Genomic DNA, 13,730 nt, shown 5'->3' with positions numbered 1-13,730 from the left:
TCAGAACTCCCGCCATGGCTTCTCAATGTTCATACCAACGCTCATCACCCTCAGGTGAGCAGGAAAACCAAGGTGGCCATTTTCTGCTTTCCTGGGACAGTGCTTCGCTAACTGCCACTACACCTTTCTAACTGACTTCCTGTATGTGTTCATTTAACACAGTGACTCTGTCCTGGAAATAGACGCTAGCAAATATTACCCTTGAGAACATTCACTTCCAGTTACTTTATAACTGGCTGGCATTTTCCAATATAAGGTTCACTATTTGGTCTCTCATATTACGTTAAGTGCACACAAGGGATGCACTCACGTGCTCTGCTCAGAACCAGCCTGCATCCCTCACCAGGGGTCCAGGAAAGAAGACAAACGTGCTCTGTACTACTGCTCAATACTAGTCCCTTAATACTTACAACCAGGCAGCCATCACTTAATTAAAACTGGACTTTAAAATCACCTTAATAGTTGGGAAAGTAGAACTTTTTAAACAAAAAGTAAAGCAAGCATCAATATCTAAATAAAAATAACAAAATGTGATACATGATTAATAACAAGAAACTTTATTGAATTAACAAATTTAAAAATGGATCACTTAATTTAAAAGTGGGACTATTTTAATTTTATTCTTATTAAATTCATTCTTTCAAAAATGCACGTTATTTTTCAAATGATAAAAGGTTACTCTGTGACCTGACGAAGTAGAGGTGGGATGGTACCAGTGGGCCAATTCCTCTATGTGGGGTCTGAACATGGACTTTTAGATGTTGTTTTCTCTATTACATCAAACTGACCTCCAGTAAGCAGTGGAGAAGAGGGAGAGAAAGGGAGTGCAAAGCACGTACTCAGATCTCTCTATAGAGGTTTGAGAGCGCAGACGGAGCACAATGAAATGTGGACTTTGTAACAGTGGCCTTAAGATGTGCTAGACCAAGTGTGAAAATCATTTTTTCTTATTCCTAACAAAACAGATGGCACACACTTAACTGTAAGGTCCTTCCTGCAAATGAGCTGCGTTACAGCCCACGTATTAGTCTGTTCCACAACCTCATTCTTGTGTGACAGAAAGAGAGTCAGGACAGAAATGTGCTCCATTAGTCTCCATACGGAAAGGTCACAGCGTTAATGATTTATATAAACCTTAAAGTCCTTGGTCAGCACAGATTTCCAAATCAAAGTTAAGTCATGAACTGTTTATAAGAACAACACTATCCTAAAATGCTAACGTTTTCTTCCCAGTATGTCTTCCTACAAAATGAAAAAATGGTCAAAAGTTTTCATTCTTTGCCTGAGCTGGGATTTAGGAAAAGCCTACTAGACTACAACAATGTTCTGCAAAAGTAAAATACACTACAAAGTCAAACAGGTAAATAAACAACAAACCAAACTGATTTCAACAAAGTCAAGTCATGTTTCCAAAAGTAAAATCTATTACGAACAAGTAATAAACATGTACAAGAAATTACAAGAAATGAGGATCACAGTTAGTTACAAATGCAAAATAATAACTAATTATCCCAGACTTGTGAACATAATAATTAAAATCAATTTCATATGCTAGTTGAAATATTATGTACAATTTAGATAAGCTGGTCAAGTATTATCTGAATACACACCATATTTGATAAACTTATAATTACATTACCTCTTCTCCTCTTTTAATATTTGCAGGTACATGCCAATATAGGAAAAAATGTAATTTCCATTTGTGTATTAACTGAGAAGAATAACATTTTTACTGTGTATGTTTCAGATTGTAAAAAAGTTAAGGTACATTTTCCTTTAAGAAGGAAAAAAAAAGGTAAAAATAAACTGCCAAAAGTTTAATATCAACTTACTTATAAAAATGGAAAAAAAAAGTTTTGAAACAGATACCATACAATTATCATGTGGTCTCCTTACTGCTCTGCAACTACAGAAGGCATTTAAGGAAGGGATCCTATGTCAAAAACAGAGACTAACCCAAGGGATATATGTTACTTTAAAAATCTGATTTGCAGGAAAACTAGTTGGTTGGCCTAGTCTTAAAGCTAATTACAAAATCCATTTTCTTAATGGTCCAGGTGTTTTGCCAATTCTTCCAACTCAACAGAACTGTCAAAAAAGAAGAAATATTTTGTGAGACCTTTAAATACAGACAGTGGGGAGTATCCCTTCCCACATTTAACACAGCATACACCTTAAATTGCTGAAGAAAGAGGCATTTCTAAAAAAGATGCTGTGTTTTCCAGACATGAATAGTCACCTATATTAAGTGTTTGGCTCTTCCAACTTAGAATTACTAGGAATACATAAATAAAGAAACAGTGTAAAATATTTTCTCAAGTACCTCTCTCCTTAATTTCAGGTTAAAAAAATTAATTCCAAATTTGAACTTCTAGAGTAAGCCACCGTAGGCATCAGCTTTCTACATTAAATTGAATTTTCTTAAATCCAACAGAACTATGTCAGCACTTAAGCAGCCAATTGCCTGTATTCAATACAAACTGCAATATACCCAGTCATCATCATCATCATCATCATCATCATCATCTTTATCATCACGAGGCATCATGTAAACAAATCCAAGAGCCCTCTGGAAAAGCCAGATTTGCCCAACAGGACTGAAAAAAATGAACATCCCTCTCTTAGACCAATTAAAAAACCTGCCAACTCAGGAAGGGAGACACTGTTTCAAGCCACGAAGACACTCTCAATACCATTAATCTCCCGGCCCAGAACGAATCTTTGTAATAAAATGTGTACTGTCCTCAAGCCCAGAGAAAGTGCCGAGAGCCAAAGTCTCACACTATACTCGTGAAGGATATTCTCCCATTGTCTGCCTTTTAATTCACTTCTGTTTTCAGAAAATGTTTTAAACTATAAGAATAATTCAAAATAAGCATTAGACTAAAAAGTCTAATGTAAGTATAACTTAAAAAAGAAAAGAATCTTACACAAATTTCACAAAAGCTAATAAAAACAGCCAGCATTTTTGGTGCACCAACAATGACCAGGCACTTTAAATATACTATATCTACCACTCACCACACCCTGTAACGTGGGTCATGAGAACATCACGGTTCGGTAACACTAAGTAGCAAAGCAGTTCAAAGCCTGTTTGGCTCCAGGGAGTATCTTCCTACCGTGTGAGCGCCCCCAGTCCCACACTCCTAGTATCCCCACCTCTGTCTCAGGTATGATGTGTAATTCTTCTCTCACTTTTAAATTATATTTCTGTGGCTCACAAAAATCACTCAAGAATGAATCATTCAAATAACCTAACTTGCCTGTGCGGGGCTAATTCAAGAGAACACAGGCCGTACAAAGGAAGGCTTAGTGGAAAGCCTACGAAACCACGGCGGTGCTCATCTGGATTTCCTAAAATAAACACTAAAACCATCGGGCTGGATTTCAACAAGGCAGAGTAGTTTTTCCAGAACCAAAGTCTATAAAGACAAGCCATACACTTGTGCAGGTTTTCCGGAAGAACAAGAGTGGAAGCAGCTGACTGGATACAGTAGATACAGGACTGTGACGCTGTAATGCACAGTTAAGATTCAAACCTGTCATTTCTGCAGCAAGACGACATGAAGGTTGGCAAATTAAGTCAACCTCTTTATTTCTAGTAGGACGGCAAACAGTACGTTCCACGACAGACGCCAGCCACGGCCTTGCCCAGCACTGGGCAGCGTGAGCACGTGCACACACCGGGGCATCCAGGCAGCCCCCGAAGCAGACCCGAAGAGACCAGCCCATGGAGAACCACCCCATGTAAACAGGTGAGACGGGAACCCCAGGAGGCATGTACCTTCCACCGGTTTCCACACTCGTTGCAGACAACAAACGTTGTCATCGGTTCATCAGCACTCCGCGTTTGGACCTGTAGCAAAGTCGGGTGAAAAATACCACTTTTCACAATACTACAAAAAGTCCAACCTAATTAAGAACGGTACCACAGTAAAATGTATAAGAGCTCGAAACAAGCTCAGATAAGCGAAATGATGTCAAACAAACACACGTTTCCAAACTTCATTTTTCTAAGTCCTTGTCGTTTCATCTTTTATCTGTTCATCTAAAGTCACACATTATACTACTGATAAATGGCTAATAAATATGAAAATTTTTCATCATAACTAAGAAGCACAGAAATGTTAATTAAAAGACATATCAATTTTCTCTTACAAATTAGCAAGGATGTAAAAATTACAAAAATATTTCATTATGACAAATATAAACTGCCACCAACCTTTCTAAGTTAGGCAGCAACAGAGCCTTAAATACCCGTCTTCTGTGACCTAGGAACTTGATATCTGATCTATCGTAAGATGGTAATTAGAAACACAAATAAAGATCTGTGTGCAGCTCAACATCACTAATCATTGGGGAAATGCAAATTAAAACCACAAGAAAATATCACCTCACACCTGTTAGAATGGCTATCATCAAAAAGACAAGAAAAAGCAAGTTGTCAAGGGTGTGGAGAAAAGGGAACCCTTGTGCACTGCTGGTGAGAATGTAAGTTGGTGTGGCCGCTGTGGAAAATGGTGTGGAGGTTGCTCAAAAAATTAAAAACAGATCTACCATACGATCCAGCAATTCTGCATCTTGGTACACAGCTGAAGGAAATGAAATCAGTATATCAAAGAGATTATCTGCACCCATGTTCTCTGCAGAATTATTCACAATAGCCAAGACATGGAAACAACCTAAATGTCCTTCAACAGATAAATGGATAAAGAAAAAATGGCATATATTCATGATGGAATATTATTCAGCCATAAAAAAGAAGGAAATCCTGCCATTTGAGACAACATGGATAAACCTGGAAGGCATTATGTTAAATGAAATATGCCAAACAGAGAGACAAATACTGTATGACATCACTTATATGTGGCATCTTAAAAAAAAAAAGCTGAATTCACAGAAACAGAATAGATGGGAGGACATGGGAAGATGTAGATCAAAGGGTATAAACTTTCGGTTATAAGAAGAATAAGTTCTGAGGATCTAACATACAGCATGGAGACTATTTTGTTAGCGTAGATCTTAAGCATTCTCACCAAATGAAAAAAAAAAAGAAAGAAAAAAATGTGAGGTGATGGATGTGTTAATTATCTTGATCTTGGTAAGCATTCCATGACGTATGCGTATATCAAAGCATCATATTGTACACTTTAAATAAATACAATTATATTTGTCAATTACTTTTCAATAAAGTTGGGAGGGGAGATCTGTGTACAAGGATGTTTGAAGAGTATACTTTTATAATAACACAAACACTGGAAACAACCTGAGCATCCAACAGGGAAATAATGAGATAAGTTAGAGTCTACCCATCTGATGGAATATTATACAGCTATTAAGATGTTTATAAAGGTTTAAAAAAACAAAGGAAAATGCTTACACAAAGTGAGGAAAAGTATATAAAACAGTTTACAGTATTTAGCTGCAACTAGGTTTTTAAAAAATCCACAAAATACTACAAGCACCAAAATATAGAACATTGCCCTCTCTGGACGGCAGATTAGTAAGTGATTTTAAATTTCTTGTTCATACTTTTCTGTATTTTCAAAATTTTCTATAAGTAGGTATACTTACAGAATAACAAATAAACTAAACATTATTTTTATAAAGTGCTTAATTTTCTGTCAATCAAAAAATGCAATCCCCTCAGTCTCTCTAGTAACCGGAAACAATTAGTTGTTCTTTAAAGGGAAAATTTTGAATTTAGCGGATTACAGACATAGCACAGCCTATTTAGCAAATGAAATTAATGACAGTGAGAAAAAATTTTTTCACATATGCACATACAATCAAAACAACTATAACACAGCTCTTTTCAGTGGTTCAAGAACAAAAAGGAAAGTCAGTCACATCATATATGATGTGATAAATGAAGATAAAAGCCATCAATATGTTGCAAAAAAGGAATAAATATCTGGAAACCAGTTAAGCTAAAAGTACCCAGGCTCCGAGTGAGGGAGAGCAAAGAACTTTCCCTAAACTACATGATCCTGCCAAATAAAAAGAATTGTAGCCTGTTTATACACTAACCAATAATCCAGTGCTTTTTAGCTCTTAGAGAAAAAACATGGCCATTTTATTAAATTCTATAATATTTCATCAATTTCGGTTTGTACAGCTTTCACAGTAACAATTCCTATGGAAGTGTAACTATTTCAACTTATTTTCAATTAACTGGAATCTGCTAGTATTAAGAATGCACTGTTATACTTAAGAGATATCTCCTCTCAAAAAATACCAAAATACTGGTAATTATCTTTACTACTTGTTTTAAAATAGGAGTTGCAAGCATTCTTAGTATGAAAATAAGACTTTATAAACAATCACAAACCTGTGTGTAAGTGCAGTTCTTCTTCTTGCATTTGCCACATGTGAACAAGTCCGTCTGGGTCCCACCTGTCTTGGCCATCTGATGCTCTCTGATGGCTTCTTTGGTCAAGTTTTTCCGCATCTCTTTGAGCTCATCACTGGCCATCTCCTGTTCGGAAGGTGGCAATACCACTCAGTTATGGGCATCTTCTATACATATGCGGAATGCTTTTTACACTCCCTTAGTTTAACACTAACAAGATCAAAATCAACTTTTAAAGTCTTAAAAAGTGAAAAATTAATATTTTTCCTCAAAGAACTCATAAGAGTTTGCTTACTCTTAAAATTTTTTCAAATACTTATAAGTCTGCATGTGAAAACTGGATTTAATTACTGTTCAAAGGCTTATAAACAATGTAAACCTGTAGCAATGAGCACCTCTCGTATCCAGACTATGGTCTCTACTATTGCACCCACCCACCCCCACTACCGACAAAGGAACCAGAGGCCTCTGGAGGAATGTCTCGTTCCAGTTCTGAGTCAAGAAAAGCAGAAGATAAGTCAGAGTCATCTTGTGCGAGAAAGCACGGAAACTACCTGATTACTTTGAGTGAGTCACACGGACAGAGGAGCTACATGCAGGACCTCCCACTGGCCAGAGAGGATGATTTCTTCAGCCAACAATATGAATTACGGAAAAGACCAATCCCCACTGGATAAATAAGAAGTCACAAGTCCGTGACGACACTTAAAAAAAGAGAGCACAAACGTTTGCAAGAATGGCAACAAAAGCCCCCACTGGCAGTTAGTAGGGCGCCAACTCCTCCTTCTGATAACTGTTAACCAAAAGGAAAGAATTACACATTCACCCTGCCTTTCCTGTTCTAACCAACAGTGTAACCAAGAGCCTTCAACTCAGGGAAAGTGCTTATCAAAGAAATCTAGCTAATAAATGTGAAAGCAATGACACAATTTTAGAAATCTCTATTTTGCAACCCCTAATGAAATCACCAATTCAGTGGATGAACACATAGATGAAAGGCTGATGGAGAACTTTACAACGGAGGGATCAGACTGTCAGTACACAAACCCCTGATCAATTTCCGCACCCTAAGAGTCGAGCAACAAAACGTGTCTCCTGATGTGATGCAATATGAAATAAGAAGGACCACTGATGAAATATTTATGCAGGAAAAGTTAAACCTGCATGTAACCAAGCCTATAGAACTAGCTTCCAGTTCATAGAAAATGAAGGGGACAGAAAAGTTAAATAACATCATGAGGAAGAAACAGGCAATTCATACTGTGAGATATACAAGAGAAAAACTGGTCTCTTCAACAGGTCAATGTTATGAAAAAAAGGGGGCACGAGCAGGAGAAGAAAATGCTTTAGATTTAAATATGTACACACAAAATCTTAAGACACCAAACTTAAGGTAACATCTAGACTTTGGATCCTGATACAAAATAAATGAACAATCGAACATAATATGAACATGAACTAGATAATAGATATACCAAGGAATTATCATTAGATTTGTTACATGTCATGATGCCAATGTAGTTACATAAGAAAAGTATCATATTTTTAAAGATATCTCTCAAGGATAGAAAGGTAAAAGGATATAATGTCTGGAATTTGCTTGAAAATAATTCAGGGGAGGGCTTCCCTGATGGCGCAGTGGTTGAGAATCCACCTGCCAAAGCAGGAGACACGGGTTCGAGCCCTGGTCCAGGAAGATCCCACATGCCGCGGAGCAACTAAGCCCATGCGCCACAACTACTGAGCCTGTACTCTAGAGCCCATGAGTCACAACTACTGAGCCCGTGTGCCACAACTACTGAAGCCTGCGTGCCTAGAACCCGTGCTCTGCAGCAAGAGAAGCCACAACAATGAGAAGCCCGCGCACCGCAATGAAGAGTAGCCCCTGCTCTCCCCAACTAGAGAAAGCCTGCGCAGAAACGAAGACCCATCATAGCCAAAAATAAATAAATTTATTAAAAATAAATAAATAAATCCTGGATGTCATTTCTAAAAAAATAGTGATAATAATAATTCAGGGGAAAAGAAAGAAAACAAAAAAAGGGATAGATGAAGAAGGTGACTAGTTATTGAAAATACTTGAACCTTAGGTGATGGATATATAGGATTTCATTATACTTTGTTCTCTACTTTGTGACAGTTTTAAATTATTTTAATGAGGTTTTAAAAAATGTATTTTAAAAATATAACATTTTTATTAGCTATATAGAAAGACAAATTCACTGTCTTGGATGCTTAGTCAGATAGTGAGACTGCAGACACACTGCAGCTATTATCTATGAACAGCTACATCTATAAATAGCAGACAATGAATTCCATTTTCTCCACCATTTTCTAAATAAATATAAGGAATAGTCAATAAGATATAACCAACTTTACAGTATTTAACCATGAAAAGAGCTTAGAGGTTACAAAGTCTGTTTGCAATTAGAGATTCGACTCTTTGATTCTAAATGGATCTACAATAAGTAAAAAACACTTTTGTTTTTAGACAATAATTTATTAAGGCAATCACCCAAAGATCACGGCACAGTTGTGAAAGGAACAAAATACTGAGGCCAACAGATTCAATCACCTTAAGTATTTGTCTGGTATATTGTATATATAAGTATATTAGAATAGCTAATAACAGTTTATTAATATGTAGTATTTATACAGTACTTTATGATTTAAATAGACTTTACACTTGATATCATGGAATACTGTCATAGAAATGTACAAATATACTCACCTCTGCCGTCATTCTAGCAAACAAGTCAGGAGGAATATTCCCACACAGCACATTTTTCCTTAAATTTGGATTCTTAGCATCCTTAAGATTTGATATCCTACTTCGTACTCTATTTTTGTATTTCATGTCCGTATTCCTTATTTCTTGATAGATAGGTACTAGGCCATTAAGGAAAAAAAGGTTAAGTTATAAAGGTAAGATAACTTTTTCCTATTCTGCCGCAATAAGAATTCCTGAAATTTCTAAGCAGTGTTTCCAATTTAGATTAAGTTAACAATAAGGCACTGTTTCTGCCTGATTTCTTGATCTGTAACTGGCAAAAAATAGTGATCATACTTTTATGCTATGAATGAGCAATACTTTCTCAATGTTTAATGCCAAGCAAGACACAAAGTAAAAGGGTTTCAAAAGGTAACTCAGATATGCAATCTGAGTGAGAAAACTTGAGAATAAGAGCTTGAACTTACATATGCTTTCCCTTGCCCAAATCTGCATTCTACCAAGGATCCTAAGAGTCTCAAGAAGACTACACAGGGACTTCCCCGGTTGGCACAGTGGTTAAGAATCTGCCTGCCAAGTCAGGGGACATGGGTTCGATCCCTGGCCCAGGAAGATCCCACATGCCACGGAGCAACTAAGCCCGTGAGCCACAACTACTGCACCTGCGCTCTAGAGCCCGCAAGCCACAACTACTGAGCCCGTGTGCCACAACTACTGAAGCCTGCGTGCCTAGACCCCGTGCTCCGCAACAAGAGAAGCCACCGCAATGAGAAGCCCACGCACTGCAACGAAGAGTAGCCCCCGCTCACCGCAACTAGAGAAAGCCCATGTGCAGCAGTGAAGACCCAACGCAGCCAAAAATAAATAAATAAGGGCTTCCCTGGCGGCACAGTGGTTAAGAATCCGCCTGCCAAGTCAGGGGACACAGATTCGATCCCTGGCCCAGGAAGATCCCATATGTCACGGAGCAACTAAGCCCGTGAGCCACAACTAGAGCCTGTGCTCTAGAGCCCGCGAGCCACAACTACTGAAGCCCACGCCTAGAGCCCATGCTCCGCACCAAGAGAAGCCACTGTAATGAGAAGCCTGTGCACCGCAACGAAGACCCAACACAGCCAAAAATAAAAACAAATAAATAAATTTATTTAAAAAATCAAATCAAATCAAAAAAAAAGAAAAGGCTACACAGCACCCTGGAGGGCCTTCTGAGAGAAAATCTTTCACAGTAGCCCTGAGGGATCACTTCCTCCTTGGCTCAGCAAGAAGCTAGTTTAGCAGGTGGCTTTCTCAAGAGAACAGGCAACAGCAGGGGCCCAGCTCCAGAGCAGCTCCCTTTCTAACAAGGCCATTTCCTCAACCAGGACAGTCCCACAGTCACACTGTCACCTAGATGTTCCCTGTTCTCTGGACCCACGTGCAAGACCCCTCCCTCTCCCAGAGCCCTTCCCAAGGCCCCCAGCATGAACACACTCCTGTCCAGGATAATGAGCTCAGGGGATTGTATACACTTTGCTGAGTACCCCCAAAGATGAAACCCTACTTCCCATTTACTAGCATGTGTGTTTTCCATGCCCTTCTGCACAACTTCAACTGAGATGCTACGTTCTCAATTTGCAAGGCAGAAAAATAAAAATACTATCAGTACTATGTGTTTTACTTTTGAATGACAGGAAAACAAGAATAATAAAATGACACAGATAGCCCTCCCCTTTCCCATCAAAACAATCAAGATAGAAACTGAAGAATAAAACTTTGAATTCTTTACAGGAAGAAAAAATAATCTAGCGGATTTCTTAAAACAATTATGAATATACACGCAAAGGATATCTTCCTCGATTTGAGATCCTAATTCTTCCTCGTCAGCTCCAATAGCGATGTAGTCATCTAAACACAGGCACAGAGAATTGTCATGAAAAAGTGATTATAACACATTAAAAGAAAATTTCAATACAGGGTCAGTTAAACTGTATTCCTATTTCTTCAACCCCACTTGCCCTGTACAAAGAATCCTTTCAGTTTAGTTTCATTAGAGTCTTGTGTCTCTACTACCCACTATGCTCCTCCTCTGGATTCACCTAATGTCCAAAGGGCTCCTGCATGGATGACTCCTTATCCCTCAGGAGTGGGGAAGTAATGCATCCAGCAGGCAACTCCTCACTTCACAACTCCATAAATTCTCGTTGCTCCAGCAGAGAGTAGAGAAAGTTATAAAGAACTGTCTTGTCTCCTGTGACTCAGGCTTCAATGCCAAGAAACCATTCATTTCATCTGCCAGTCACATATATGGACAAAATCAGAAGACTCCTATGCAAATATTCAAAGGGATAGAAGGAAATAAAAAGAAACTAGGAAGAAAAAGAAAAAATATATAAAGAGACAGTAAAGGAATCAGAGTAGAAAGGGCAGAATAAGGAGAAAACTAGGTCATACTAACTATGGTTCAGTACAATAGAAAAGAGAAGGGATGAATTTGTATAGGAGGGTAAATATTTCTATACATGAAACTTTTCAAAGCAAAATTTTACATAAGAATGAGTACCTCCAAGTTAAATTAAAGCTCCCATATACAACTCAAGCTCTCTTTTCCACTTTAAAAAAAGTAGGAAATGAAATTATGAATATAAAACTTACTATATGTCATACTAACATTTAACAATGGGACCCAAATACAGTATTGTTAACTCCCAATCTTGAGGGTAGAGTACTTAGTTTGCAGATTAAACGTGAGGAGAAAAAAGATTGCGAAGAAAAGCTTAAATTACTACAAGTCAGGGGAAACATCCACATATTAGAAGGAACCTATTTCTCAGAAATACACAGTAATAAGCAGAGGTCCAGTTTGCACCCTCCTCTCTGCCATCAGTAACCCCCATCACAGCAGGCCCTCCCTGAGCTGGGCACTGGCAAGCAGCTATCATCAGGATCCCACCGGGAGGACAGAAACAAAGAGGTGGACAGGGTGGCAGTGGCAGCCGTCAAATGACTGACCACCGAAACTCACGAGACGTACGCGAAACTCACCTCCCGTTCGGAGAGCCGCAGCAAGCATCTCCCTACACTTTAACCGCACAGAATCAGAAGTGCTTGGTGCCCGAGGAAAAGACGAAACGTAAGTGTCTCGGGCATTTGTCTCATCCTTTCTGCTGCTTACGTTGCCACTGGAGCTACTGAAGTACACGTACACGCACACACACACACCAAAAAGAAGTCAGGAAAACTCTCTTAAAGTGAACATCGTTACTATCACTCTCTAAAAACAAAAATTTGGGGCATAAATATATGAAACTGTATTTCAGTGACTTACATGAAAAAAAATTGCCTGCATATAGATTAAAAAGTTAAAATTTTAGTAAAGATGACACAAATCTCATGTCTTTTATTTTTTTAACCTTGATCATCCTTTTAAACATTAAACAATATTTTTCATATAGAAAATACACATTACAGCTCAATACAACAACTGCAAAGCAAGGATCTTGGTTATGACAGGGGTAAAGGGATGGCACCAGAGAATATGACCGCTCTCGACCAAAAACAGAGGGGAAAATGCTTGAAAAACCCTGTTGCAACTAGACAACCAGGGAGGTTTACACATACAACACCCACTTTAGGATAAAAACCACGTGTAGTGAGAAGTAGTTGTGAAAATACAACAATGTCTCTTAATTTCTCCCCAGAAACATCAATTCAATCAGGACAGTTGAGCAATTTTTCCAGTCAGCCTAATCATTTCCACTACTTCTGATTAACTTCCTACATTAGATTCTTAGCAAAATACCTTGCTGACTGGTTTCAGCTAACTTTATCCCAGTGCAGATTTCTGCCACAAACCTTTCCAGATGAAGCCAGCCCTCCACCCCACGGATGTGAGTGGCTGTGCTCACAGACAGCCCACGCAGGCAGGGCGGCCGCTCTGCAGGCCTTCAGAGTCCTGCTGCCCGTCTCCCAGAGTGCCGTCTACACACAGGTCTGTGTCTGCGGCCACCAGCCCGAGCTTCTCACGGGCAAAGGTGAGCATTCACTCAGTTCACTCCTCTCTGTGCCCCGGGGCACAGCACCCAGCTTTCAGCGCACACCAAAGAGCACGCCCTGTTTACAAACGCCACTCTCGGCTCCTTCAAGGACGAGCTCACTCTGTGCCCGTGGCCCAACGCCTCGCTCGCCCCTGGGAGCTGCCAGGAGGACGATGGGCCTTCTCTCCCCTCACGTCACCACCTCTGGCGCCACTTCTGACATTCTAAGCAGCTAACCGCACCACTTTCTCCTTAAATCCTTACACCAAGGCGTAAAACCCTCCTCACCTGCAACTCACTTAGATCTAACCTTCTATCTTCCTTTAGATGATACCTCAGATTCATTTCTCCAATATTTTACAATTTTTCTTCACTGTTTGAATGAGTGAGAGTGTGTGTATGTGTGTCTGTGTGTGTGTGTCTGTGTGTGTGTGTGTGTGTGTATGGAGATACCAATCACTTACCTCGTCAGACTTTGTACAAAATAATCCTATGCTTTTGTAGAAAGGCTCTATCCCTAAACTTCAATTACTTAAAACTGATGAAAATATACTAAGAACTTACTCCTCCTTCAATGTCTATTTAAAATATTTGTCTATACCTTTATATATTATATTCCAGGCATTAAATCATT

The 13,730-nt window shown here is 38.9% G+C and overlaps 1 protein-coding gene across 2 annotated transcripts in view; it reads right to left on the bottom strand.

The window, feature by feature from the left end:
• Nucleotides 1-536: 536 nt before the first annotated feature.
• LOC307175887 (transcription elongation factor A protein 1) overlaps nt 537-13,730 on the bottom strand; it is a 61,248-nt gene continuing 48,054 nt past the window's right edge. For both annotated transcript variants that reach the window (XM_079901559.1, XM_079901557.1), the window contains 6 exons: nt 12,105-12,250; nt 10,911-10,967; nt 9,084-9,238; nt 6,332-6,478; nt 3,785-3,856; nt 537-2,088 (listed from right to left, as the gene is read on the bottom strand). In XM_079901559.1, the coding sequence (XP_079757685.1) occupies nt 2,080-2,088; nt 3,785-3,856; nt 6,332-6,478; nt 9,084-9,238; nt 10,911-10,967; nt 12,105-12,250 (586 nt within the window). In that variant the 3' untranslated portion in view covers nt 537-2,079. The remainder of the gene's footprint in view (nt 2,089-3,784; nt 3,857-6,331; nt 6,479-9,083; nt 9,239-10,910; nt 10,968-12,104; nt 12,251-13,730) is intronic.

The sequence above is a fragment of the Stenella coeruleoalba genome (assembly GCF_951394435.1).
Source record: "Stenella coeruleoalba genome assembly, chromosome: 17".
Classification (NCBI taxonomy): Eukaryota; Metazoa; Chordata; class Mammalia; order Artiodactyla; family Delphinidae; genus Stenella; species Stenella coeruleoalba.
The sequence above is the reverse complement of the archived record's forward strand: the minus strand, read 5'-3'. Positions and strand labels throughout refer to the sequence as shown.